The following is a 26961-nucleotide window of genomic DNA, read 5'->3' on the forward strand; positions in this document are numbered from 1 at the left end:
GAAGTTTTGGTTTTCATAGTTTTATGGGTGACTGTTTTTTCCTCCTAGTTTTCTGAAAGGTTTCTGTTTCTACACATGAAGACAGCATATTGCTGATATACAAAGACTATTTCAAGAAAAATCATATTGGTTAATTAAATTTATAGCTAACCAAACTTATATAAACTCAGTAACAAAAATGACTGATTTTAAAGCACTTTATAGGTGTTCAAAGTATAATAATAAAAGTCTCATGCATATAGTATATTAAATATGAGTTTTTTAATAGTCATTAGAAATGCTTACGGTTTTAATATCTATTGAATTGCTTTGGTAGTTCTACTTGTGTTAAAATTACTGGAGAGGGGATTTAATTGAAGCTCATCAGTTGAATGCATGAGAGACGCAGACTTTGGGGTTGTAAGGCAGGTTCTAGGTACATTTCAGTTTTACATTTAATAATATTTTTAAGAAAGCTTTATTAATATCTGTCAAATTGTTTGTTCATGCCTTTTATGTCCTGTTCTAATCTGTTAATCAAGATCATGATGGATCTCTTGTTATAGTGCTTACTTCCACTCACTAAACAGATTTTTATGTAACTACCCAGTACTTTACCTTTTTATGGACAGGGAGAAGAAGGTGGGTGAACAAAATTCTTTTTGAAGGTAGACCCCGTTGTAGTGGTAGCATGAGAAATGTCTTCATGGCACTCCTCCTATCTGGCTTACGTAGGTTAGGTGTGCTTTGTTTGTGTTTTCCAAACTTCTTTCCTAATTGACTACCTTGATTGGTGTTTAAAACTTCTAAAACACCAGTGGTCTGTTTCTTCTGAATTGTATACCGACCAAAACACCAAAGTAAATTATCTGAATCTGTGATTTAGTTTCTATTGTTCACACCATTTATTAAGTTTGTGGCTTTTGAAAATATGTAGAGTTTTCTACGGTAATCATGGAGAATCAAATAGTAGGTAAGGTGCAGGGCCATTGTATATGACTACCTAGGCTGTGCACTGCACAGTTTCAGGAGGTACTGTTCACATAAGACAAAGGTGAGTGTTCTTTCCCGGAATTGTGCAAAGCAGCAAAGATGGAACAGCCTAAGTTTAAATCTTAGGAAGTTCCTTTCAACTGTCCATATTGTTACCCCTGAAAAATTGCAACATTGTGCATTTTTAATGTAATAATTATGTGTACCCCACTTTTTCCTGAGTCACTGTTATGATTGTGGGGAAGGGGGGATATAGTCACCGTTATAGCAAGGGCAGTTGTTGAAAAGTTATATAAATTGTAACGATAGGATAAATTATGAACTGACTTGAGTGCAACAGCATGGATATTCAGGTGAATTTAAATGGAATGTGCCTAATGGAGAATCTCTTTGGATGTTGAAATTTGAATCCAGCTGTTTACACAGAATGGAAACCAAGAGGACAAGTAAAAACTAATATTCTTGCTATACTCTCTCATCAAGGTACAACTAATTTAGTCATTCAGAAAATGCTTTATTTATAAGCTTTGTTTGGCAGCAGCTTAAACTTTGAAGGAGTTATGCTAAGTGTTCTCTTATGACAAATAATTTAAAAATTAATGCATTTTCTTTTAAAGAGTGAAAATAATTAATGATGCAGACATATAGTGCATGATAATGCTTAATAGTTGAGCTTGATGTCTGGGCAACAGAAGTTTATGAAGTTTTTTTTTTTTTTTTTAATAGTTAAGAGTTAACTCACAGGCGAGTTAGTATCTACACTAGATCATTCTCTCCTTGAAGTTTTTGAAAATATATTACTGTTTTAAGAATCTGCTTGGAGGTATCATATCAAGATAATTCTGGCATTTCTTTCCTTTGGGGGACTTGGAGATGAGCAAAAATAGAGTATTTTGTAATGAATATTAATGTAAAAATACTATGTGGTGGTCTTGAGTATTCAAGCCTTTTAACAAATGTCTCATTTATCTTTATAGATGATCTTTTGTACTATTAATCACTCTGCAGTTTTACGATTAGAGCATTATTTCTCCTGAGTGGGGCAGTTTCTCTGTAAAATCAGTTTAAGTTGAGACTAGATCTGTAAAGTCTGCTCTTGCAGGGAATTTTGATTTTAGTGAATATGAATAATGGACATCAGACTTCATTCAGTTCAAGAAATTAGTTCTGTGAACAGACTAACTTCCATGCATCGGTGTACATGGGCAGCGGGGAAAAATTTTTCCAGTAACTGTTGTTTTTTGTAAATATTTAGCATAGAGCAGACCTCAGGGTAGCTTCATCTTGTCTTGGCTAAAATGATCTGCTTTTGTGTGATTTAATAGTCACCAGTACAGTCATGCACAGCATAACAACATTTTGGTTAACGTTGGAAGGGTATATGACAGTGGTCCCATAAGATTAGTACCAAATAGCCTAGGTCTGTAGTAGGCTATAACATCTAAGTTTGTGTAACTCTATGATGTTTGCATGATGCCTTTTGCAGAACGTATCCTGGTCGTTAAGTGACACATGACTGTAAATGCCTACTCAGACTGAGGTTCCAAAAATAGTACCTACCTTGGTAGGTAAGAGTCAGTTGTCTTGGCTGTTTTGCATTTAGAAAATCTGATTGGTCTATTGGAGAATGTTAGGGAGCTGTTGAGGACAGCTATCTAAGATCACCTGACTTCTCAATCCATGTGAACAGGTCAGAACAGCTCAGTCCCACTGAAGCCAGGATCTCAGCACCCATTACTCCCCATACACATTTATGTACTGAAATGCATCATGATAAGTTATCATCTTACTTCACAGTTTTTCTGAGGTAGAAACTTATGCTTGATCAATTAACTCTTGCTTGGAAATTTAAAAAAAAATTTTTTTTAAGTATTGAATCCTTTTTTGAAAATAGGAAAAGGTGAAGTAGAAAACTAAAATCACCTGTAATCCTGCTTTTGTTAACATTTCAGTATGTTGCCTTCCATAATATATAACAAAACTCGTCATACTAGGTATATACTTCTATCTTCCTTTCCCTCTTAACATTGCATTTTGAGCATTTAACCAAAACACAATATTCTCCTTAAAATATATAGATTTTGATGAATTTAGTATAAAATAACTTCCCTAATGTTGATCCTTTGGGCTGTTTTTAGTTTTTGCTTTTATCAGAAAGGGCATGAACACTTTAAGGCTCTTACACATATTGCCAAACTGCTTTTTAAGAATATATTGTTTATTCCATCCAGGAGCTTGAGTATCATATTCTTCCTATTGAGTATTTTTTTAACCTTTTTTTTTTTTTAACCTTTTATTTATTTATTTATTTATTTATTTTTCCCCCAAAGCCCCAGTAGATAGTTGCATGTCATAGTTGCACATCCTTCTAGTTGCTGTATGTGGGACGCGGCCTCAGCATGGCCGGACAGGCGGTGCGTCCGTGCGTGCCTGGGATCCAAACCCGGGCCACCAGTAGCCAAACGCGGGCACTTAACCGCTAAGCCACGGGGCCGGCCCTGAGTGTTTTTTTAAAAATCTTGCTGATTTGATGGAAGAATTGTATCTTAGTGTTAATTTGCATTTCTTTGATCACTAGTGATTTGCATTTCTTTGATCACTAGTGAAGTTGAAAAATCATGTTTGCCATTTGTATTCTTTTGGTAGACAGTCTGTTCATGTTCTTTGTACTTTTTCCTCCTGCCACATTTGTTTTTCTTATTGATTTGGAAGGGTTCTTTTTTTTTTTTTAAAGATTTTATTTATTTATTTTTTCCCCCCAAAGCCCCAGTAGATAATTGTATGTCATAGCTGCACATCCTTCCAGTTGCTGTATGTGGGACGTGGCCCCAGCATGGCCGGAGAAGCGGTGCGCGCCCGGGATCCGAACCCGGGCTGCCAGCAGCGGAGTGCGTGCACTTAACCACTAAGCCATGGGGCCGGCCCTGGAAGGGTTCTTAACCTTGGGAATTGAATTACTTGGAAAAAATTGAATATTAATTTAAGCAGTGGGGACTCATTGTAGAACATAAGACCCCAGATTCACATTGGGAATCTCATGACCTTTTTCCTAGATTGACTATGAAGTGGCTAAAAGCCCCAAGTCCCCATTTTAAGCCTCTTATAATATGATTGTATTTTGGTAGCCATTTAGAAGACTTACTAAGTATATTGATAACAAAATACTGAGATGGAGTAATAAGTGAAAACTGCCTATTTTCAGCTTAGTAAATGCCAACAAGGCAGGTAAAGTCCATGCAGTTTTCAATCTGGCTATATATTAGAATCGCTTGGGAGTATTTAAAACTTATGATGCCCCGAGCCCACTCCAGACCAATTAAATCAGATTCTCTGGGTCTGACCCAAGCATCAGCATTTTTTTCCCAGCTTTTTTGAGATATAGTTGACATACAACATTGTGTAAATTTAAGGTGTACAATGTGATTATTTGATATATGTATATATTATGAAATGATTACCACAATAAGGTTAGTTAACACATCCATCACTTCACATAGTTATAATTTGTGTGTGTGTTGCGAACTTTTAAGATCTGCTCTCTTAGCAACTCTCAAATATACAATACAGTATTGTTAACTACAGTCACCATGCTGTACATTACATCCCCAGAACTTATTCACCTTATCACTAGAAGTTTGTACCCTTTGATCACCTTCACCCATCCCATCCCTGCCCTCAACCCCCAACCACCAATGTACTCTATTTCTATGAGTTTCATTTTTTCAGATTCCACATATAAGTGAAATCATACAGTATTTATATTTCTCTGTCTGACTTATTTCACTTAGCGTAAAGACATCAGCATTTTTAAAGCTCCCTGGTGAGGACAGTGAGCAGCCAGGGCTGAGAACTACTCAGCTGAGCAGTGATATATTAAGTCTCCTATAGCTAAAAATCATGGTGAAACTGGTAGTCTGGTTCAGTTAAGTTCGGTTACTGCTAATGGGTATCAAGTTCTGAACAGCGGAGTCGCGTTTTTAAAAATCTTATTAGTTATAAAAGCCACAGTACAGTTCTATATTAATTAACAAGCATAAGTACTTTTTTCTTTTCTTCCATTCAAGTGATTATTTTAAAAACATGCATTGTTTAAATGTGATTTTCTCTATGCTACAATGTCTGGATAATGTTACCTTACATTTAGAAGCTTTGAAATCTTACTGATGGTTGTCCTTTGGTAATCTTTAATATTAAAGCACCAAGGAATTATTTTTGGTCTGCTTTTCCTAACTTATTTCCTGAAGTGAGTGCCAATATTCTTTGTATGAGGTAAGCTTTGCTTTTGATATAATTTTTTTTCTCAGAGTAGGATATATCTTAGTATTAATAAAAGGACATATGTGTGTTTAAGGTGAGAATATGGTCCCCATTTTTTGTTGTTGTCTTTAAGAGACTTTATTTTTTAGAGCAGTTTTAGGTTCACATAAAACTGAGCAAAGGTACAGACATTTCCCATATACGCCCTTCCCTCACATATGCGCATCCTCTCCACTATCAACATCCGCCACCGGAGTGGTACATTTGTTACAGTTGATGAACCTACATTGACACATCATCACTCAGAGTTCATAGTTTACATTAGGATTCACTCTTGGTGGTGTACATTTTATGGGTTTTCACAAATGTATAATTGGTCCCTATTTTTAAGACCTTAAGATGTCTTGCTTGTCAGTGTTTATTGCTGGTAGTCATCTTTATGAGGCTGCAACTTATTTCACTGTCCCCAGCATAAGTATTTTAACACCATTTTCTGAATTCAGCTTTTAAATACCCATTTTTCAATGCTTGTTGAGAAATAGTGCTAGAATCTGAAACAGACCAAAGTAGCTGTCTGATTTCCTGTCCTATATAATTAAGTTCACTCAGCACTTAAAATGGGGATAAACTGCTTAAAGGTTTAATATTCTTTAAATTCCATTTAATCTTTCCATAAGCTTAAATATACTACACTTTAGGGAAACGTATGTCCCTCTTGAGGAAGTTTACATATAAACAAGATGAAGTTAGAGGGAAGATTGGTAACAATAAACTTTGTGAGATTTTTATTTGCTAGATAGAATTGGGCTAAAAATTTGTTCCATAGCCTTTTAGGCATTGAAAAGAGGTAGTATGACTGATTAAACACTTCTCGTTGTCCAGGAGAAACACTGCTATTCTTGCTACTGAGACCTGGTAAATTTTTCTTTTGCATCTCCTTAAAAAGCCACTAGGAGATAAAGCAAACCGTATTTTCAGAAATACCCTGGGAGGGGCCAACCTGGTGGTGTAGTGGTTAAGTTTGTGTGCTCTGCTTCTGCAGCCCGGGGTTTGCAGGTTCGAATCCTGGGCGTGGACTGTTGTGCTGCTCATCAAGCCATGCTGTGGCAGCATCCCACATACAAAACAGAGGAAGATGGGCACAGATGTTAGCTCAGGGCCAGTCTTTCTCACCAGAAAAAAAAAAAAATAAAAGAGTCTTCCTGTGTCTTAAAAAAATAAAAAAAAGAAATACCCTGGGATAAATACAATAGAATATATCATAGGACTGTTCTCTGTAAGACTTCTTGATGTAGGTAGATGGTATGAGGCCAAGACTGATTGATTCCATCAGTCTTTGATTTATTCAGCAAATATTTGAGCACCTACTTTGCAGCATTGGGAATGCAACAGTAAATGAAAAGTTCCTGCCCTCATGGAACTTGATCTTTTTTGAGGAGACAGACAGTAAATGAATTCATCACATGCTATCAGGTAGGAATATGCACTATAAATAATAATAAAGCAAGATATAAGAGATAAGAGATTGACTAGGAATAAGGTAGAAAAGCCATTTTAGATAGTGTAGTCAAGTGGTCTGAGGGGGTAACATTTTTAATAGCTCCCTGAAGAAATGAAGAGTTCAGTAGAATTAGTTTTATTAGAGACCCAAACTATATGAGACCCAGACTAAAGATGATCTGGCCTAGTTCAAGGATAAAACAGTATATGTAGAGGAGCATCTCCTAAACTGGAATCCTATGAAACTACTGTTCTACTGGATATTAATAGCTGTACACTATCACACATTTGGGAAGTGCTGGATCATGTGGAAACAGGTGTTTTTTTTTTACTGCAGGACAACTCGGAGCCATTAATGTGCTCTCCAGAGGGGGAGGATATGATTTGTAGCATATCCCAAACTAAACCACAAAATTTTGTTTTGTTTTTGAGGCATACCTTTTAACAAGGGTTTCTAAAAAGCTGACCCAGGAAATATACATGGATTGTGTATATCCTTTATGTGGTTTTCCATAAGGAATTTTTTTTTTTACCCTAAAACAAGAGGGTTTGATAAGAATCAATCAGTTGATTGTAGACTGAATTTAGTATAAGTTAGCTGCCAAAATGACTTTGAGAATTTTAAAGTCAAAGCAGTGAAAATATTCAAGAATACAGTGGTTCTCAACCAAGGCTGTCTTATTAAAATCGTCTGAGAGCTTAAAACAAAACAAAACAGACCTCCAATGCATTGGAGCCAGCCTAGGGTTTGGTATTTGTTAAACCACTCCAGGTTTTTATGTTCAGCAAAGGTTGAAAACCAGTTATAGATTAATAGTTAGTTGTATAGTAACAGAATACACATTCCCAGGCAGATATATTGAAGCTATGAAAAATGGTAGTGTTATGTTAGTTATTTTAGTTTTCTTGGAATTAGTTTTGTTTGGTTAATTTAAATGTTGCTTATCAATGCTATATTTGTATGGCTGTTCTTAGTAATAGTTATACCATTTTCCTGAATAAGATGTCTTAATAAAAGTAATTACAACTTTCTGAATTAATAATGTTTTATCAAATGGCTCAATGTCTTTAAAGCTGACTTCAGTCGTGCTGGGGGATCTGAAGGAGCGCCCAGGGAAATTCCAGGATTACTTGACAGGGGTGCTGTGTGTGATAGGAACTGCGTAGGCAGTGTCCTAGAAGAGGCCATGAGCTGTTTTTCCGAGATGCAGAGGCAGACAGAGGAGAAGTTCTGCGTGTGGATGGAAAAGCTAACTCACCTTGACACTGGCGAAGAAAACAAGCAGCTACTGGACCACAGGGAACTTAAATACAACTAGTTGGCCAAAGAATTTCCCCTATCACCCGATCACATGCTTACATGCAGATGCCTGATTCTCAAGAACTGCCACAGCAGCCCTTTGGTTCTTATGTGACTTGTCGAAATGTTGACAGTACATTAGAATTCCCAAGGGCTTATAACAGTTTTCCAGTTAAGTTTGGTGAAAATGGGAATATTACAGAACAACCTTTGAATCTATCACAAAATTGTGTTAACTGTCTGCTTTTTGGATTGTATGAGAGAGAAAATGCTTTTGCCCATTCTAAGTTTCTTTTGATGATGTTTTAAAAATTATAATAGTAAACAGTTTCTTTTTTAAAAATTAGATATTCAAAACAGAAAGCAGCAGAGTTTGACAAATTTTAGCTTGAGTTTTGTTACATATGGTTGGAACATAGAACCATATTTATACGATAATAGGAATGACCCTCATCTTTGTGCTTTTTTCCTGCCAAAAATATAAATAAGATATAAAATTAGGGAATCTTAGTGAATCCAAATAGGTAAGTAGTTAATTCCTTGAGTTAAGCATTTATTCTCTACAAACACTGTTGACTCTCTCCTGCTTCTGGTGGGGGGGAATCATGTAATTAACCCTACCCTGAAGATCATGAATGAATGTACTGCATGAATATTTTTATATCATTCTTCCATATGTCATTTAATGAACTAGTTTGTTGCTAGTCTATAATGAGTTATAATATTAAATAGCATTTGTATGCAGGAAGAATAAATTAATTTTTGAGCAAATATATGCTCTGTACCTACTATGCAAGATATTGTAGGGAGAGCAGATTGGAGATTGATATCATGCATGAGAAAAATAGTATTTTTCATTGCTACATAAGTAAATTTTTATCTTGAGCTTTAACTTAAAGCTCAGTGCCTGAGGCAATAACTTGGCAGAAAATTGTCTGGTACCCTGATATAAAGGGTACCTCTAGAGGATACAGATTCAATGGTCACTCTGTTAAGCATATGTATTGAATGGGTGTTTAAGGTACTAGTGACTAAGTGTATTAGCTAATGTACTACTAATTTAACTTTGTTTTCAATTCCTGGACTGAAAATAAATGGCCGTTCAGCATGTTAAAGGACCCATGGAGTGTGTCAAAGGGAAGAAAATATCACAGGATTGAAACTCTTGCAACATGGTATCTGTTTTTATGTGCTGCCTAGGATTGGGAAATACTGGGATTTTATCTTTTATGCGTTGGTAGGAATATTGTGAGAAACAGCTAAATTAGCATGAAATTTTTCAATAGGAATATGTCTCTTTGCTAACACCAGTTTCTTAAAAATTGTTCTTTCTACTGGATTTACTTACAATAAAAATTTATTAATCTTTCCCTTCAAATTTATAACTTAATTTCTCAATATGAAAAAGGTTTATTTTAATATTTAATGAAGTTACAGTTTGGGGAAAAAACCTAATTCTGTGTTTTGTAAGGGGAAGGATAGGTGGCATATTTGGAGTTTCATATATAAACAATCAAGACGTTTATTTTTATTATTTTTTCAGTAACTTTACTCAGAAAACCTGTCACCCCTTTTTCTCTTCATTTCTCTATCCAAATATTTGTAACTTGTAAATTAGCTGTAATAGCCTGAGCTCATTTTTTTTCCTTTCCTAGTTTTGAACTGAAAAATGATTGTGTGATTTGGTTTTTTTCTTTTTAGAACTTGATATATGAGAATTGGGAGTTAACTTTGGCAAAGGCTTCTTAGTGTGCTCAGTTCTCATTTATGAAAAAGACTAGTAGTATCTTCTTTATTGTGTAATGACTATCAGATTTCCTGAACTTAATATTCATAAATAGGGATAAGGTTTGAACACCAGTGCAACTTGCAGTAAATTTCTTAACATATGCTAAGCCCATACATAATGTTAGTGTGAATTTTCACCATAAAATATGTAGGAGTTTCTTATAACTGATGGATTTTTCTGTAAAATGATAGTGCAACACTTGTGAACTACTTCAGCTAATATTTTTTTAAAATTAAGTTTTATATCAGTGGGAAGAGCATTATATCAGTGGGAAGAGCATGGTAGTTTTGTATGACTGACCAGATTTTAACTAATCGATAATCTTTACTTGAAGATGAGATGTTTTCAGGGAAGTTTGTTCTATCTTCAACTTCTACCTGGGATCACAGATTTTACTAGACATGAGAAAATATTAATTTAATTTCAGCATGTTAATGTGACTACTTTTCTATGCATGTGTAAACTACTTCAGGCACTTACCAGGTTTGTTTTTTTTTCATGATTTAAATATTTGATATATTAAGCATGTACTGAAATCCTTTTTATTTTTAAAATAGAAAATATGAGTTCATCTTTTAAGAATAACATATAGAGAAATTATTCCTAGTAGTGACTGGACATATTTTAGTTTTTGTTATTATTAGATAATTGAGTAAGAAGCCTACAGATAGAGAAAAATGAAAAAATTTTAATGGAGTGGAATTATCAAACATAGGTTTTAATAATTGATGTTCAAGGTAAGAATAACATTTTAAATAACATTTTAAGAATAACATTTTGAGAAGGTGTTACACTAATATTTTGGGAAGCCTTTTCTACATAATTTTGGATAAAGATGTGGAAATAAAGGTTTTTGTAGAAAGAAAAGGAACACTAGAATACATTGATTTAGTTCATAGAATATATGCCAAAATATTATAACTTATTCTAAAGTAAAACTTGATATTTTGTGGTTTGGAGAGTTTAACTTAAGAATAATTTTGTAGCAGAAACATACATACAAATTTTATCCTGATTTTTAGTTTCTCACAGTGCCTTGAAAATGTGTTACTGTCTTAAGGAGTATTGTTTTGGAAAACAATGGGTTTTTATATGAGTTGTCCTTTAAAATGATTATACCTTTTCCATTTAAAAGTAATTCTTTCTAAAAAAAGTTTGTTTTTGTATTATGGACATTTAAAGAAGTAACAAGTATTTGAAGTAGTTTCAATACTTTTTTTTTTTTAAGTTGACTGCTGTTGTGGATTGAATTCTCTTTCACTGAGGCACAGTTTATATTCTTAAGATTATAAGTACTTATAAGTACAAATACTAAGAAGTGGGGGTTACTTTTGGGTTATGTGGTAGCATTTTTATGTAGTTATTGTTTTAGAAGTGCCTAGTATGGTTTTCCTATAATTTCTCTAGAATTTTAAGAAGGATAAGGAATGTATCCCGTTTGGATTTTTTAGTAGTCTATAAAGGGCTAATGCTGGAAAGAAACTTCTTTCATCCTATATATGACATTAATTTAGACATGATTGAAATGCTTTTTATTTAAGATTAAAATCCCATATTTGGATTATTTCATTTCTCTAATTTGTGCATATGGAATTTAGTTGCTAGTATTAAAAGGGAGCATCATCCCCTCACTAAAGGTAGATGTGTTTTGTGATAATCTGTCTACAGACTGCTTTCTGCCTGGTTTGTACTAGTTCAGTGTTCTAAGACATTAGATACCTAATCATTTTAAGAGAATTTAACGAACAGATTAGAATGATCTGGTTATTTGAGCCACTTATTAGATAATAATAACTCTTAATTATATGGATGCGTACTTTGTGTGCAGTATTAAAAATGAGTGTAATAAAAGCCCAAAGAAAATTTTACTTTAGAACATAACACAGTGAAATTTAAATCTTAAGATTTAATATTTTGCGTGAAGTGTTTTTTTTTAACTTATTAGTAGAATAAAGGATTCTGTCATTTAGGGGATCCAAGAGAAAAGCCTATTTTTTTTGTAACCAAGTCAGAGGAATGAGTCTAGTCTCAAGGGTGTGTGGGAGTGTGTGTGTGTGTGTACATGTATGTGTATTCACGTTCAGAATTCTGAGTTAATTCTGTATTTTTATTGTTATATTTGACAAGTTGCTGGAGACAGATAACTGTGCAGTAGTCTATAGGGATTTTAGTGGATTCAGGTCATTCATATAATATCCATTTATTGCTTCCTAAATGTATGTAAGAAAAAAAGAGTTGCCCGTACGTAAACCTAGTTAGGGTGATTAAATCTGAGAAAAAAGTTAATCTGTTTTTTTTTTTTAATTGTCAAGTAAAGATTCTGACCTCTTGTTTGTTTCACTAGCAGACTGAGTAAAAGATTATACAAGAACTAATTTATTTTGCCTCATTGCTTTTGTTATTCCCTACTGTTATATAGATTTAACAGGAAGGGTCTCTGGGTCTAAGTATATCGATTTACGTAAGATTTTTACTTAAAATTTGTATGCAAGTCAGAATATTAGAAATGAAATCATTTAAAATGTATTAAATTTGCTTGTTAATGAAAGAAATACTATAGTGAATCCTTTTGTTGAGTAAACAAAGCACCCCAAATTAGTATTACTGATAATTTTCACTTTTAATATACAGCTAAATTTGCCTAATGGTACAGTTACATGAAAGTTACAGGAATAATTAGAAAGCAGCACAATTTAAACTACTTTGAGGAGTTATCAAAAAGCTGGAATGGATGTCTCTGTAGCAAGGTACATAGACATGAGGATGTGGCTAAAATCATATCTCGTTTTTGTGTTCTTCCTTCATGTTATGTAGTGCAGATATTTTAGTTTTGTTCTCTATAGATCTGAATCCTCAAAGCCATAGGTCGTGGATTTGTCCCTCACATAGAAAGGTAAATTGAAAGACGGTGACCTCTTCAAGTGCCCTCTTTTCTGTATTTATAGGTTCCCTCGAATATCCAGATAAATCACCTGAGTTATCTTTTGAATAACCTCTCTTGATTCAGTTTCCCCAACTCTGTAGTTAGTGGTGAGGGGTTAAAATTAAATTTTCTTTCTTGTGATCAGCTTTTTAACTACTCTGATAATCTTGAGTATTTGCTTTTACCTCTTTTCTGATCCTTTCAAAATTAACTCTTCATCAATATCACAGGTAACTTTTCTGGGTGGACAAAATGGTCTTTTACCAATATGATATAAGGACAGATATAATCCTTAAAACCTTATTCCCACCTTGGAAACTTTATAACATGTAAATTTTTAATAATTGGGATGAGTATAATGGAAAAACAAAATAAACGTTGATTCAGTTTTATTTTATTTTTTTTTTTATTTTATTTTTTTTAAAGATTTTATTTATTTTATTTTTTCCCCCCAAAGCCCCAGTGGGTAGTTGTATGTCGTAGCTGCGCATCCTTCCAGTTGCTGTATGTGGGACTCGGCCTCAGGATGAACGGAGAAGTGGTGCCTCGATGCGCACCCGGGATCCGAACCCGGGCCACCAGCATCGCAGCGCGTGCACTTAACCACCAAGCCACAGGGCCGGCCCGATTCAGTTTTATTTTAAAAGTGACTTAACTCCTAAATGTAAAATTTCAGTGCATATTGCTGCCTTTCATTTTCATTTAGCCCTATCTTAGACATTTTTCTTTTTTACTAAAAGAGCTTTATGATATTATTCTTTTTTTGTTTTTTTTGTGAGGAAGATCAGCCCTGAGCTAACATCCATGCCAGTCCTCCTGTTTTTGCTGAGGAAGACCGGCTCTGAGCTAACATCTATTGCCAATCCTCCTCCTTTTTTTCCCCAAAGCCCCAGTAGATAGTTGTACGTCATAGTTGCACATCCTTCTAGTTGCTGTATGTGGGACGTGGTCTCACCATGGCCGGAGAAGCGGTGCGTCGGTGCGCGCCGGGGATCTGAACCCCGGGCCGCCAGTAGCGGAGCGCGCACACTTAACTGCTAAGCCACGGGGCCGGCCCCTTTATGATATTATTCTTTTTTTTTTTTATAATTTTATTTATTTATTTATTTTTCCCCAAAGCCCCAGTAGATAGTTGTATGTCGTAGTTGCACATCCTTCTAGTTGCTGTATGTGGGACGCGGCCTCAGCGTGGCCGGAGAAGCGGTGCGTCGGTGCGCGCCCGGGATCCGAACCCGGGCCGCCAGAAGCAGAGCGCCTGCACTTAACCGCTAAGCCACGGGGCTTGCCCTATTCTTAAGAAGATATACACACACAGTTTTTGGCATTAAAGCTGTTTTTCTAGAGATGGCATTTTTCTGTATAGATTTTTGTCTTTTCTGGTTGGTGTAATTATTCATCTTTTCTAGGAGATGCTTTGAAAATGACTGCTTTCTATTTATTCATATTGTTCCATGTATGTATATTTTACTTTTGATTGATAGTAATAAAAATACAGCATAAGTATTCTCAAATATTCTTTGTAATTTGCAAATATAAATTTTCATCTTGGTAAATATTTTGGTGTGTAATGAAAAAGACGTTTTTTCTTGGGTAGGTTCTACCAAAATGCAAATTCCCTTCCGCAACTCTTGAGGTGCTTGCTCTTTTCCTTCAGTCCTTCGTGCCCACACCTCATTCGCCCACACTTCTTCCCTTCACCTGGCCACCCCACGCACACTCCCCCTTATGAGACCCCTTGGCTATGTAATCGCTAAGAACTCTTCTTTCAGGTGTAATTTTTTTTGAATCTTGCTGTCTGGATTGAAGCTGAGTATGATTTCCACCCTCTCTCCCTTTCTCTTGATGTTGTAGAAAATGGCACTGTATGGAGTCCTTTGGCAGCAACAAGATAGATTTTTCCTCTTCTAGTGAGGGGTTGTAGGAGATTGGCTGTAGTAGAGAGGAGAGAAGGAATTTTCTCTGGGCTTTATTGTATATTACTCTAGCCGTTGAAATGGGAGTTGAAGGGGCAAACCATTGCCCCACCTTTTCTTGGGCCTAAGACTTAGCAATAGAGAGAGAAGGTGGAGTGACATTTCCAGGTGTTTCTGGGATACAAGAGGAATTCCTTTTTCCTAGATGTAATTAGAATTCATACCGAGAGACTGACGACACTTTGTTAGCGAAAGACCTGTGTAGGCAAGGATGATGCTAAATATGAAATAATCCAAAATGATCTCTTTTTGGCTTTGAAACACTTTTGTATGAATACATCCAAGCTGACATTGCACTTCAAACAAAAATAAAAATACAAAAGCCACATTTGTGATGATCTCATTAATCCCAGCAAAGCATTTTTTTAAAAAATAATTTTATTTATTTATTTTTTTCCCCCAAAGCCCCAGTAGATAGTTGTATGACATAGCTGCACATCCCTCTAGTTGCTGTATGTGGGACGCGGCCTCAGCATGGCCGGAGAAGCGGTGCGTCGGTGCGCGCCCGGATCCAAACCCGGGCCACCAGCAGCAGAGCACGGCGCACTGAACCGCTAAGCCATGGGGCCGGCCCCCCAGCAAAGCATTTACTTAACAGTTTGTGTTAATCTATGACCAGTATAGGGCACCAGCCCAAGCATTGATATTTTCTCACAGCTTCTTGCTTGTAGGCTGTTTTCAGCAGAGTTTACATGCAAAGATAAGCAAACAAGTAATGAAGTAGAGCAGGTGCTAATTATAATAGAAAGGTGGGGCAGTAGACCAATATTTGATCTCCTGTTGTGTTCTGTGTCATGTCTTCTTTAACCCTAATCGTAATCCTGTGAAGAAACTAAGTCACACAGCTAAGTAGTAGTAGGCAAGACCTTAACCTATATGTTTCCTGCCAAAAATCTGTATGTACTTGCTGTGCCGCTCCCAGTCTCATCCTGTATATTCCCTGTTCCCTCGACAATGAGAACAACTAGAGTCTACTCTGGTTCCACCTAACTAGGACTCAAATTTCTCATCTATAAGATGAGAGTGGTAAATTATGTATTATCTTATATAGTTTAAAAATTCTGAGCTTTTGGTTGTCAAATTTGAAAAGAGGGAGTTGTCAGGGATAAACACAGTAAAGAGTGTTAGGTTTTGTTTTGCTTTGTTTTTTGTTTTCATTATTCAGATTGTTTCCATGAGACTTAGAAGAGAACATATTTGACTGAAAGAAAACTAATTTATAAAATTAAACATTTGATGACAATAATACAGAAGGTTTAAGGTCACAAAAGGGTAAACCTCACTGTATCAGGAACGTATGATGACACAGATACATCTGTATTTTGGTATTTGAAAAGTTAGGAACTATTTATAGGCTAGGAGGTCAGTGACAGGGTACAAACCTATTTCTGGCATAAAATGGACGAGTTGATGTTCTTAAATAAAAAATAGTTGGTGGATTGCTTGACTTTAATTTTTCTTGCCTTGTAGTTGTAACGAGCAGCAAAAATTTCAGTCAGGAGAAGAAACAGCACTTGAATAACCACAGACCAAATAGTTATTAACTAGTTGTGTTAAATTTACCTTTATAGAGAGATGCTTTTAATGGTCATAGAAAAAGTAGTAAGTTCATTATTATAAATTTATGTTTTAAAATTGTGACATTTCAGAGTTAGCAGATGGGAGAATGTGCAGTTTGAATAGCCTTAAATGTTGTAAACATGGATGTGCTTACATTAGTGACTGAATTTTAAATTGGAAATGTTTCCACGTGTAACTTTACTTGAAGTGACTATTTTTTGATGTATTTGAAAGTCAAATAATCTTAGGAGCAGTGTAATTGTTTTCATAGCAAAGAGGGGTAATCAAGTGAGAGGAAGGACAGTACCTCCATGTTTATTCCATTCTGTAATGAATTGATAGAGTCAAATTGGAAGCATAGATAGCTGCCTCTGTTACTAATGTGCTGAGTTTTCCTAGCTCCTCCTCAGTGGTGTGATTCCAACCCCCCCCCCCAAGATTCTTCTTTTAAAAGGCAGATAAAATCATTACAGCATCTTATATGTCTCTTAATTCTGCTCTGCAGCAAGAATCACATTTTAAAAAAGTATCACAAATTGTCACCATCATTTAGCTAATATTCACTTAGTGGTTCAAAGTCCAAGCGCTCCTGCTAAGGGTTTTAAACATATCTTATATAATCTTGGTTTGCTAATGATAAGTGTAAGATGACCTTGGAACACAAGATCCTTAATTGTGGTTTCTTGTTGGAAGACAAAGTTGGAAAGGCAACCATTCTTTTATTAAAGTTTGTATAGTATTGAGTTGTCATCATTTGAATATACTGAAAATGAAAAGTGACAGTGTTAACAATTTATTTTAAAGTGTAATTAAAATATGAAAATATTACTGTCTTTGTTTATGATGAATACTAAATTTAAGCTAAGCTATAAGGTGTGCTGTTTGGAAATATGGAAGATACAAGAATGAAGCCAGATAACAAGTTTATGCTTGTATTTCCTACTGATGAAGACTTTCAGACAAGTTATTCCCGTGGGTAGGTGATGTTACTCTGCATGTACATATACACTTATACTATTTGCATGATTATACATATAGGAGTGGTACAATTTTGACTTGACTGTTGACCTGTTGCCTCAATTTGGTGGTTGTGGTGACGATGTGAGGGCAAGTCTGTGAATGGTATTTGTGATATAAATTTTAAAATCAATCACAAATTTTTTTGCAAACACAAAACACTTAATAAAGCCCTTTATAAAATAGAACATTTGGTCAAATAGTCAATATTGTACTTGACCCTCTTATCTTCTGCACTCAAGTATTTGGATATCACACGGTATCTTGATTCCATAATAGTCGTTTTGAACTCTGACGAGAACTCCATAAATGATACAGCTTTCTTTTCTTTTTTTAGAAAAGAAAAACCTCAAATATGAACCAATTTTTTGCTATTTGAACTAAAATCCATTACCAACTGCTACCGAGGTCACACTGTTGAATTTTATGAACTTGATTTACCCTTTTGGGAGAATTGGAAATTATTTTTAAGTAGTCAACTGAAATTGTCATGATCGTCAGAATTTCATGTTGTGACATGTCTGTTCTTTACACGGTGGCACCTAACAACCCATTTGCTTTTATGTTTGGTCATTTTTTATTTTAAAAATGTTGCTACATAAACCTATGGTTTGGGAACTTAGTTATAAGGGATAAATACCCCAAGTGTGTTCCATGTTTTGTTCAGTGACAATTTACACAATGGATGTTTGTATTAAAACAGTAGTCCTTCATTCTGTTCTATTTTAATGATTCATTGGCATATGTATTCCTTCATAGTCAAGAGTTTCATAAAATAGATGTGTTTAATGTTACTTTGTTGGATGATACTAAAAAATCTTTATGGAAATAAATGATTTGCCTGCACTTCATAAATAGCTGGGGGAGAAACAGCATTCCTTTGTTTCTGCTTTATTCTAAAATGGAGGTAGTAGTAAGGGATGTATTTCGTACTTGAATGAAAACTTTATTTTTGCTTTTTGCTGTTATATTAGAAAAAGGGAGCGTTAGCATTTTAAAGCATGTATATATTCTACAAGCATGAATATTGAGTTATTTTAGTATGAGTCACTGCAGTGTAATTACTTTGGAACTCAGCTGCCTTTTTCAGCTAGTTAGGGTGGTTTGGAGGTGGAAGGGATCTCTTACTTTTCCAGTAAGAACTCTTAATATCTTCCTCTAAAATAACCCGTAAGATTGCCTATCATTTCCTTGGAGTGTCAGCTGGTTGTCTTTCTCAGGGAAAAGAAAATATAAATATCCCTCATAAGACATCCAAAGCAAAATCCTGAAGATGGGTTTTGTGAGTATTGTCTTTTTGTACAATGTTGTAAAATGCATAACATCCCTGATATTATAAAAGGCCTTTACTGGAAATAGATAGTCAAGTAGAGCTCTTAGTGTTAATCTCTTTTCTTTAGAAAGAGGAAAAGTATTTGATTTTCTTCTCTGAATCTATTAGGGACTTTTAGTGTTAGCCACTAAGAGAAAGAACTAGATTCATTCTCTTAAAAAAGTATAAATTGAATTTTAATAGTTTGCATCAGTTTTTTCCTTTAAAAAAATCTGTTTTACTTTCTCTGTGGAGTCTTCCCCTTTTTCTTAATCTTTTGCTCTTTAGAAGTATGACAGGAATTCAGTGTAACATTGTTCAGTATAGTCTTGTCCTCTGTTCTTCATAATAACACTCCTTCTCCTCCTTCCCGAACGTGTCCCTCATCTTTGTAAGCTTGGGTTATCTTTTCCACTTTCACATCATGTACAAAATAGTAGATGTATATATAAAGTACAGCTTTCTGATGAGGTAGAATAATAAGATAAAGGCCATTGGCATTTAGAGGGCTCTTAGTTTCAGAAGTATTTTTCACCCCACAAGTTAGATACAAGTATACATTTTTTTTCCTCCCTAGATGGACCTCCAGTTGTAGCTCATTATGATATGTCTGACACCAGCTCTGACCCAGAAGTGGTAAATGTGGACAATTTATTGGCGGCTGCAGTAGTTCAAGAGCACAGTAATTCTGTAGGAGGCCAGGACACAGGAGGTACCTGGAGGACCAGCGGGCTTCTAGAGGAGCTGAATGCTGAGGCAGGTTGGTCTCCCTCCCCTCCCCCTTCACTAATGGTGTAATGTGCATGTGTCCTGGCAGCTGTTTTTCTTGTAGTGGACCCTGCTGAGGAGAGCAGGCCAAGCAGAGACATCTGACATTAGATGATTGTGACTGTCCAGGGTGCCTTCTATAACTGAAAAAGAGTTTTGAGTAGTATGTCTTGCATCTTTCCTAATCATGAGGAAGCAAAATGAAAATACATAAGACATTAATCGTGGGCATAGGTAGATTTCAGTAGACATACTTCTTGGGTTAAAAATGCCTAACATGTAAAAATACCCAGATGACCTGTTACTCGCCCTTCCCCCTCAACCCAATCCCATCCCCATTTCTCAGTGGTTTCCCTGAATCAACTCTGCACAGTGACCTTGCAGCTTGGGGAGGGAACTGTTTAAACCTGCCCTGTGGGGCTGTTCTTATGCAGTGCTGCACTGCTTCTTCTGCCTCTCAGTGTGCAGTGTCCCTGTTAATTCCTCTACAGTGGTTCTTGTATTTGTCTTTTTTAACCTTTTTCTTTCAGTTTCTGCCTCTATCATCTCAGGAAAATGTCTTTCCCTGTCTTGCATTGTTTATCTCGGTTCTGTGATGATTCTTTTTTTTTTTAATTTTTTTAATCCCTCCCCCGCAAAGCCCCAGTAGATAGTTGTACGTCATAGCTGCACATCCTTCTAGTTGCTCTATGTGGGACGCGGCCTCAGCATGGCCCGAGAAATGGTGCGTCGGTGCGCGCCCAGATCCGAACCCCGGGCCACCAGTAGCGGAGTGCACGCACTTAACCGCTAAGCCATGGGGCCGGCCCTGTGATGATTCTGAAGAGTGATGTTTATTCACTAAAAAAACCCATTGCTATTACCTTTGAAAACCTTGCCCAGTGCCTGTAAGACTCCTTCAATATGTTCTTCAAAACTATTTCTTTCAACATTCTTTCTAATTTAAACCTTTTTAATAAAAGTACTAGTGCTTTAGTTTAAGAAAAGAAAGGGAGGGGATTGAGACACAGACTGCTTATGTAGTGTGTATTTTCTTACTTTAGTGTTATGGAAGAACTGTAGTTTTCTAGTTAAATTATAAATTGCATTGGCTTTTGTGAGCTAATTTAGTAACTTAATTACTACCTAAAATATTTTGTTATGGGAAATGAGTTTTGTGTTACAAAAATAACAATGAGTTATAGTTTAGAACTCTATATATTGAAATTGTTGGGAAATAAAAAAGGAGAACTCCACAGATCGTTGTCCTTAATTGTTCCTTTCATAATCTGTGATTGGAACTAAATAAAAATCTCTCATTTGTTGAGCTTCTGATTAATTTATTGTGGCTAATTTTGGAACAGGACCTGGGTTTAGTTTTAACTGTGTTTTGACTGTTAACTGCCTATTTGACCTTGGACAAAGCATTTCTCCTCTGGACTTCAAATTTTTTTTTTTTTTTGTGAGGAAGATTAGCCCTGAGCTAACATCCATTGCCAAGCCTTCTCTTTTTTGCTGAGGAAGATTGGCCCTGGGCTAACATCTGTGCCTGTCTTCCTTTACTTTATGCGTGGGATGCCGCCACAGCATGGCTTGACAAACGGTGTTTAGGTCAGTGCCCAAGATCTGAACCGACGAACCCTGGGCCACTGAAGCAGAGCACATGAACTCAACTGCTGTGCCACTGGGCCGGCTCCTCGACTTCAATTTTTATATGTATACATACTTGCTTTGCCCAACAAGGATTTTTAAGGATTTATTAGTATGTATAAGTACTTGGAAAAGAATTAAGTATTAATGCTTTATATCAAAGGAGAGCAGTTTGACTACATTAGGTGTTATATGTTTTTCTGAGTTAATTTCTTCTGTACACTGAATAGTTTATCTTCATTTTTCATCCATTGGCAATTAAGTGATCCAATCTGCTTCAGTTTTATTTCCCTGTTTCCTTAGTCTTGCTATTAAATATAGACCATTTTATAGTAAATTCTTGGGAAAGACATGAACAATTATCTTTTTTTCCTTTGCTTTTCATATAGAGAATTTTAATATTAGTTTGAGCCATATGGAATTGTTAATATTTTGACTTTTTGACCTACAACAAACCCAGCTTTCATCTGATTTAACCTAATAGTGCAAGGTTTGGGGTCTTAAAGTATCATTAAAGTCATCAGTGTTGGGGGTGGCATCACATTTTCAGATTCAAGTGATTGTTAGCTTGATTATTTAAAAACATCACTAGCCTCTGTGTGCTTAGCTCCAAGCTCTAAGAAATAGAACATGGCAAAAATATGTGAGGAGGGAAACACCCATGGCTTTGACTCTGTTCCCCTTCCTTTTACCCTCTTCACTCCAAAGGTGTCCTGAATGTGGTATTTGATGTTTGGTATTCCTGTGTATTTCTTTATATTTTTACTGCATTTGTTATGTATCTGTGAACAAGCATGTTTTAATACTAATTGGTATTACATTGAAGGTAATCATTTGCAACTTGCTTTTTTTAGTTCAACATTTTGTGAGTTTTGTTCTTGTTGATAAGTGTGGTCCTAGTTCATTCAGTTTTCACTGCTATTTAGTATTCCACTGTATGAATATATCACAGTTGACTTACCCATTCTCTTATTGGCCGTGTAGGGTGCTAGTCCAAATTATTGCTGCCATTAACATTTCTTGTACGTGTCTCTTGGTACATGTGTGTGATAATTTCTCTAGGATATAACAGAACATATGGCACAATGTATTGGGCCGTAAATTTTTGTATATCATGGGACGTGGTCAGTATTGTTCAACAGATCCTCATGATGTTTTCCTATGAAGCCATTTATTGGTTCATTCAGAGTCTTTTTTTTTTTCTAAATCTGACAATGCAGGTATATGAGTAATAAATAAAACTTAATAACACCCTCTAATCTTGATGAAACTGTCATAGTGGAAACCCATCTTGTGAATTTGAATATACTTAGTGTCACAGCAAAATATTAGTAGAATTTATGCTCGATTACCAGTTTACAGTTTTGAGATTTGGACTATTAGTATTAATTAGATGGTCATTCTTGTGGTTGTAATGGTTAATCTGAGCCCTCCTTCTCTCTCTCCCAACAAAATAAAAACCCAGTCACTGAACAGACTATTCAGGGGTTGATCAATATCAGCTTCTCAGACCAGGTCTGCAGCCCTACTCCGTTTAGGATCACATAAGTAATCATTGGAGATAAGAGTAGCTTGCCTCTTTTTCCAAGCAATTAGATGATATTTTTGTATGCAAAATAGTTTTTACAGTTTAGTTTTTTAACCAAGGCAAAAGAGTTGGAATTAGGAAAGCCTATGGTGAACAAAAGGCCTAAACTTTCCATTTCAACTCTTGCCATGTGTTCACTTTTCTCACTTGATGCTAGAATTGGACAGTGCATTGGGTGGTAGCTGCTGCCAACAAACAGCCTGGTTTTGAACCAGCAGCTACTTAGAAACTGTGTGACCTCAGGTAAATTATGTAATGCCTCAGTTTTCCCTATCTACAAAACTACAAAATGGGGATAAAGCTGATATCCACCCCAAAGGTTATTGTTACCATTAAATGAAATAACATATATAATGTGCTTAGTACAGGATACAGCACACAGTAGGCCCTCAGGAATGCTAACCAGCGTTGTTAATATATTTATGCTGTAGTAGACAGAGTAAAGAAGTGATTAATGGACCCAATTAGTGGATTTTTAATTTACTGTCCTGCCTTGGAATTAGTTGCTCTTGCTACAGTATTTCCTAAACTTTGCCTGAGCATGGAAATTACCTGGGGTGACTATAACTATTCAGACTCCTAGGTTTCTCCCTGAAGATTCTTGTAAGTAGATCTGAAATGGGGTTTGGAATCTGTTTGTAATAATCACCCCCAGGTATCTCTTGCATTGAACCTGTTTAGGAAACTACCAGTATATCTGAAAATGGCTTAATTTTTTATTGCTATTAATAGCTCACTATAAACATAAATGTAGATGAAGCTAAGAGAAACAGAAGTCTGAAGTACTCTTGGTGTGGAAGGCTTATAATTATGGTAAACTAAATTTATTTAGTTTGTTTTTCCTGGGAAATTAAAAATTCTTAACAAATGATCTAGTTTTTTCTGTCAGCCTTCTTGTCAAGAAGGTAGGCTATGAGCATTTTCCCCTTCCTTAAAATAGGGATGGTAATCTCGATTTGTCCATAACACAGGCTTAGTTATAGTGCAGAAAAACAAATCTTGAGTTTCCTGTTCTTAGTGTAAGGCTTTTTATTTTTTTATAATCAGACCAGAATGGCCATGTATTATTGGCACTTTAAAATCATTGTATCAGTCTTGTGAAGGAGATCAAGTTTGGTCAGATTCCTCTTGTTTACCTGCTTCTTAGGGACTGTAAGATTTTAGTTTCTGACCTCCTTTTCCTCCACTTTTTTTTTTTTTCTCCCCGAGGAAGATCAGCCCTGAGCTAACATCCATGCCAATCCTCCTCTTTTTGCTGAGGAAGACCGGCTCTGAGCTAACATCTATTGCCAATCCTCCTCCTTTTTTTTTCCCCAAAGCCCCAGCAGATAGTTGTTATGTCATAGTTGCACATCCTTCTAGTTGCTGTATGTGGGACGCAGCCTCAGCATGGCCGGAGAAGCGGTGCCTTGGTGCGCGCCCGGGATCCGAACCCGGGCCGCCAGTAGCAGAGCGTGCGCACTTAACCGCTAAGCCACGGGGCCGGCCCCTCCTCTACTTTTTAAAGTTGTTTTTAAATTCTTGTTGAAAAAAAACTAAACACAAGGTAATAATTTGCTTGTTTCAAAGCTAAATGAGCAGTGACTTAAGATATTAACCTTTTTTATGCCTAACACTCCACTGTCATCCAATATGTAATAATTTCCTTTAATGTGCTGCAAATAAGCTCAAGACTAGTTCTTACCCAGTAGAATGTGATTTAAAAAGTAGCTACATCATTTCTTTTGAAGACAGAAAGAAAATGTTTGCCATAATAATTTAGTTACTGCTTTTTCTATGCTGCTTCTTTCTGACTTATGTGTTGAAAGATCTGTAGTTGGAGGACAAAAATTTAGAATTTTCTCATAGTCTAAGAAGTTATCTTTCCAAAGAGCCACACAGGCAAAGACCTACACAGAGACAACCAGCTGCCACAATAGCTAAATGTTAAGTCCTCCACTTTATTTTCAGTTTAATATATGGTAATTGTGGTATTTACACTTTTTCTACAGGGCTTATTCTTGTCCTAGAACAGGAATAGATTACTACCACTGACAGTATTTGAAGAACCTCATAGCATCTTTGACTCACTTTTGTATGTGCTTTAGGCACTGCACTGCCGTTAGATTCCTCTGAGGTCATGGGGTGGGGTGGCACTGGGGGATGGCCCAAAGGCCAGAGAACATCAGGCTCTGCACAGGAGCTTCCAAAGGAATGTGACTTGCTGAAGAGGGTTACATTGAGAGAAAAGGACTAATTGTCCTGGTTCTGAAATAGACAGAAGAGAGGATGCATTCTTGGCTATTGGAGAACGCCTTGGTGTCTCTTCTAGAGCGTGGTGGCCCGCAGACTTAGTGTGGGTCCCAGCTGACTTGTTTTCTGGGTGGCACATATTACAATAATAAAGATATTGACTACAAGAGCAGACCCTGATTTTTTGGTCATCAATTTTAGAGCATCATACAGGTTCTGTAACAATACTAAACGCCAGCAGGATTAGATTGTAATTTTTATGGCCAAAATTGCACTGCCAAAATGGTTTGTATTGATCTAATAATGTGAAAGCAGTAGGTAAATTATTAGTTTCTGGATCCATAATGGATGAATTAAAGTTAGAAGAATCTTAAATGTTGGTGATGGTTACCTTATTTTTCCTAAGATATTATAAAATTACGAGCAAAAGCAGCATAGTAATTTTTTATTTCTTCCTCCTTCTTAAAAAAAAAAAAAAAAGGTGTAGTGTTGATAATTCCAGATCTGAAATGAAGCTATGTAGGTGGTAGGGTCAGGATGATGGACTTAATCAGTGAAGACTGGTTTTTCAGAAATATCGATGACTGAGACATTTCACAGAACAGTCCACAAGTTAGGATTATAAATTAGAACTATGGGGATAGAACTGGGCACAGAGATACTAAGAATTAACTAATTCTGTCATGTTCTCATTGTGTTTTCTCATTACTGTTGTTTAAAAGCATCGAGTAATCAAGGAGGAAGAGTTTGGTTATAGCAACCATGACTCCTACAATCTGCCTTTTTCTTTGGTTTAATTCAATTAGCTTGTTTTTTAGGATGGTAAGGGCTGAGCCCCTTGCTGTGAGTCTACCACAGGGGGCTTTAAGTGTCTCTTGGGGCTTGGCTCCTTGGTTCTTAGTGAGTAGGCATGGAAAGTTTTGGTGTGGTTATCCATATGAATAGTGAGTAACAATGATAGCAAGACTTAAAGTGGAGAGAGACAAACTAAGCCAGGTGCCAGTCATGTTTCATGAATAGGTGAAATTGTGCTGGACTCATAATCTATGACAGTGAAAGGGAAGCATCCTGGAAGATAAGGGCTGCTGGTGTTGGCACATGAGGATGGAGGACCCAAGACTGAGGTGTAGGAGCAGCTTCAGAGGACTGCAGGGGAGGCAGCATTTTCAGAAGAGTCAGGTTTCCGCAAGGAGCTGAAGAGAAAGTTCAGTGCAGTTTTCCATGGAGCTGGCATTCCAGAGGGCAGTGGAAAAGTTGTAAGAACGTGAGTAGTGGGTGGCTGGAACAAAGGGGAGTAACAACAGAGTGAGGGATAAGATGTGAGAAAAATGGATGGTCCCAGAAGCTTTATTTTGTGGGTGGCTGAGAGGGTGGAAGTACAGTGTTTTACTTCTCATACCCATTGGTTTTCCTCCTGTCTCTTCCTAATGCTTTCTCCTTTTCATTGGGGGCTTTTCTGTACTCTCACACTGTTACTTCACTATACTACTCTTTTACCTCATTGAACCCATCCAGCAGTCCATTATCAGTCTCCTCCTAGCTTCACTTCTTTTCATATCTAGAATATATAAGCCCAACTCTCCTTTGCCAGTATCCTCAGCTCCTTGATTAGGTGGCTTTCTTGTTGTACCCAGCTGGCAAAGTCTGATCCCTGGACGCACACTTGGAGCCTTTTTCCAAACTGCTAAGCCTAGCTGGAAAAAATCACCTAGTTGCAGAGTTAAGGGTCATGTTAACGTCCTAATCCGCAACCTCATCTTGGCTCTCTGCTGCCCAGCACTCCATCCCTTTCCTTGGGCAGCATTCTTTCTTCATAGCGGCTACTTGCTTTTCTAAACCCCTACCTTGCCTCCTTACCCACGCCTGTGCTCTGCAGATGGCCTTGCCGCATTCCTCACAGATCAAGATTGCCTCAGCTTTCTGCCATGTTTGTTCTCGGCCTTTTTTCTTTTCTTTTTTGTGAGGAAGATCAGCCCTGAGCTAACATCCATGTTAATCCTCCTCTTTTTGCTGAGGAAGACCGGCTCTGAGCTAACATCTATTGCCAATCCTCCTCCTTTTTTTTCCCCAAAGCCCCAGTAGATAGTTGTATGTCATAGTTGCACATCCTTCTAGTTGCTGTATGTAGGACACGGCCTCAG

General features: G+C 36.4%; 1 protein-coding gene across 2 annotated transcripts in view; it reads left to right on the plus strand.

The window, feature by feature from the left end:
• The window catches only part of ARK2N (arkadia (RNF111) N-terminal like PKA signaling regulator 2N), a 79195-nt gene that overhangs the window by 35315 nt on the left and 16919 nt on the right, over window positions 1-26961 (plus strand). Inside the window, exon 3 of one of the 2 annotated variants that reach the window (XM_004422498.3) lies at window positions 19181-19363. The exons of the other annotated variant lie outside the window; for it this stretch is intronic. Coding sequence (XP_004422555.1) covers window positions 19181-19363 — 183 coding nt within the window. The remainder of the gene's footprint in view (window positions 1-19180; window positions 19364-26961) is intronic. 2 annotated transcript variants of the gene reach the window in all.

Source organism: Ceratotherium simum, chromosome 14 (genome assembly GCF_057802395.1).
Source record: "Ceratotherium simum simum isolate JZ-2026a chromosome 14, ASM5780239v1, whole genome shotgun sequence".
Lineage (NCBI taxonomy): Eukaryota > Metazoa > Chordata > Mammalia > Perissodactyla > Rhinocerotidae > Ceratotherium > Ceratotherium simum.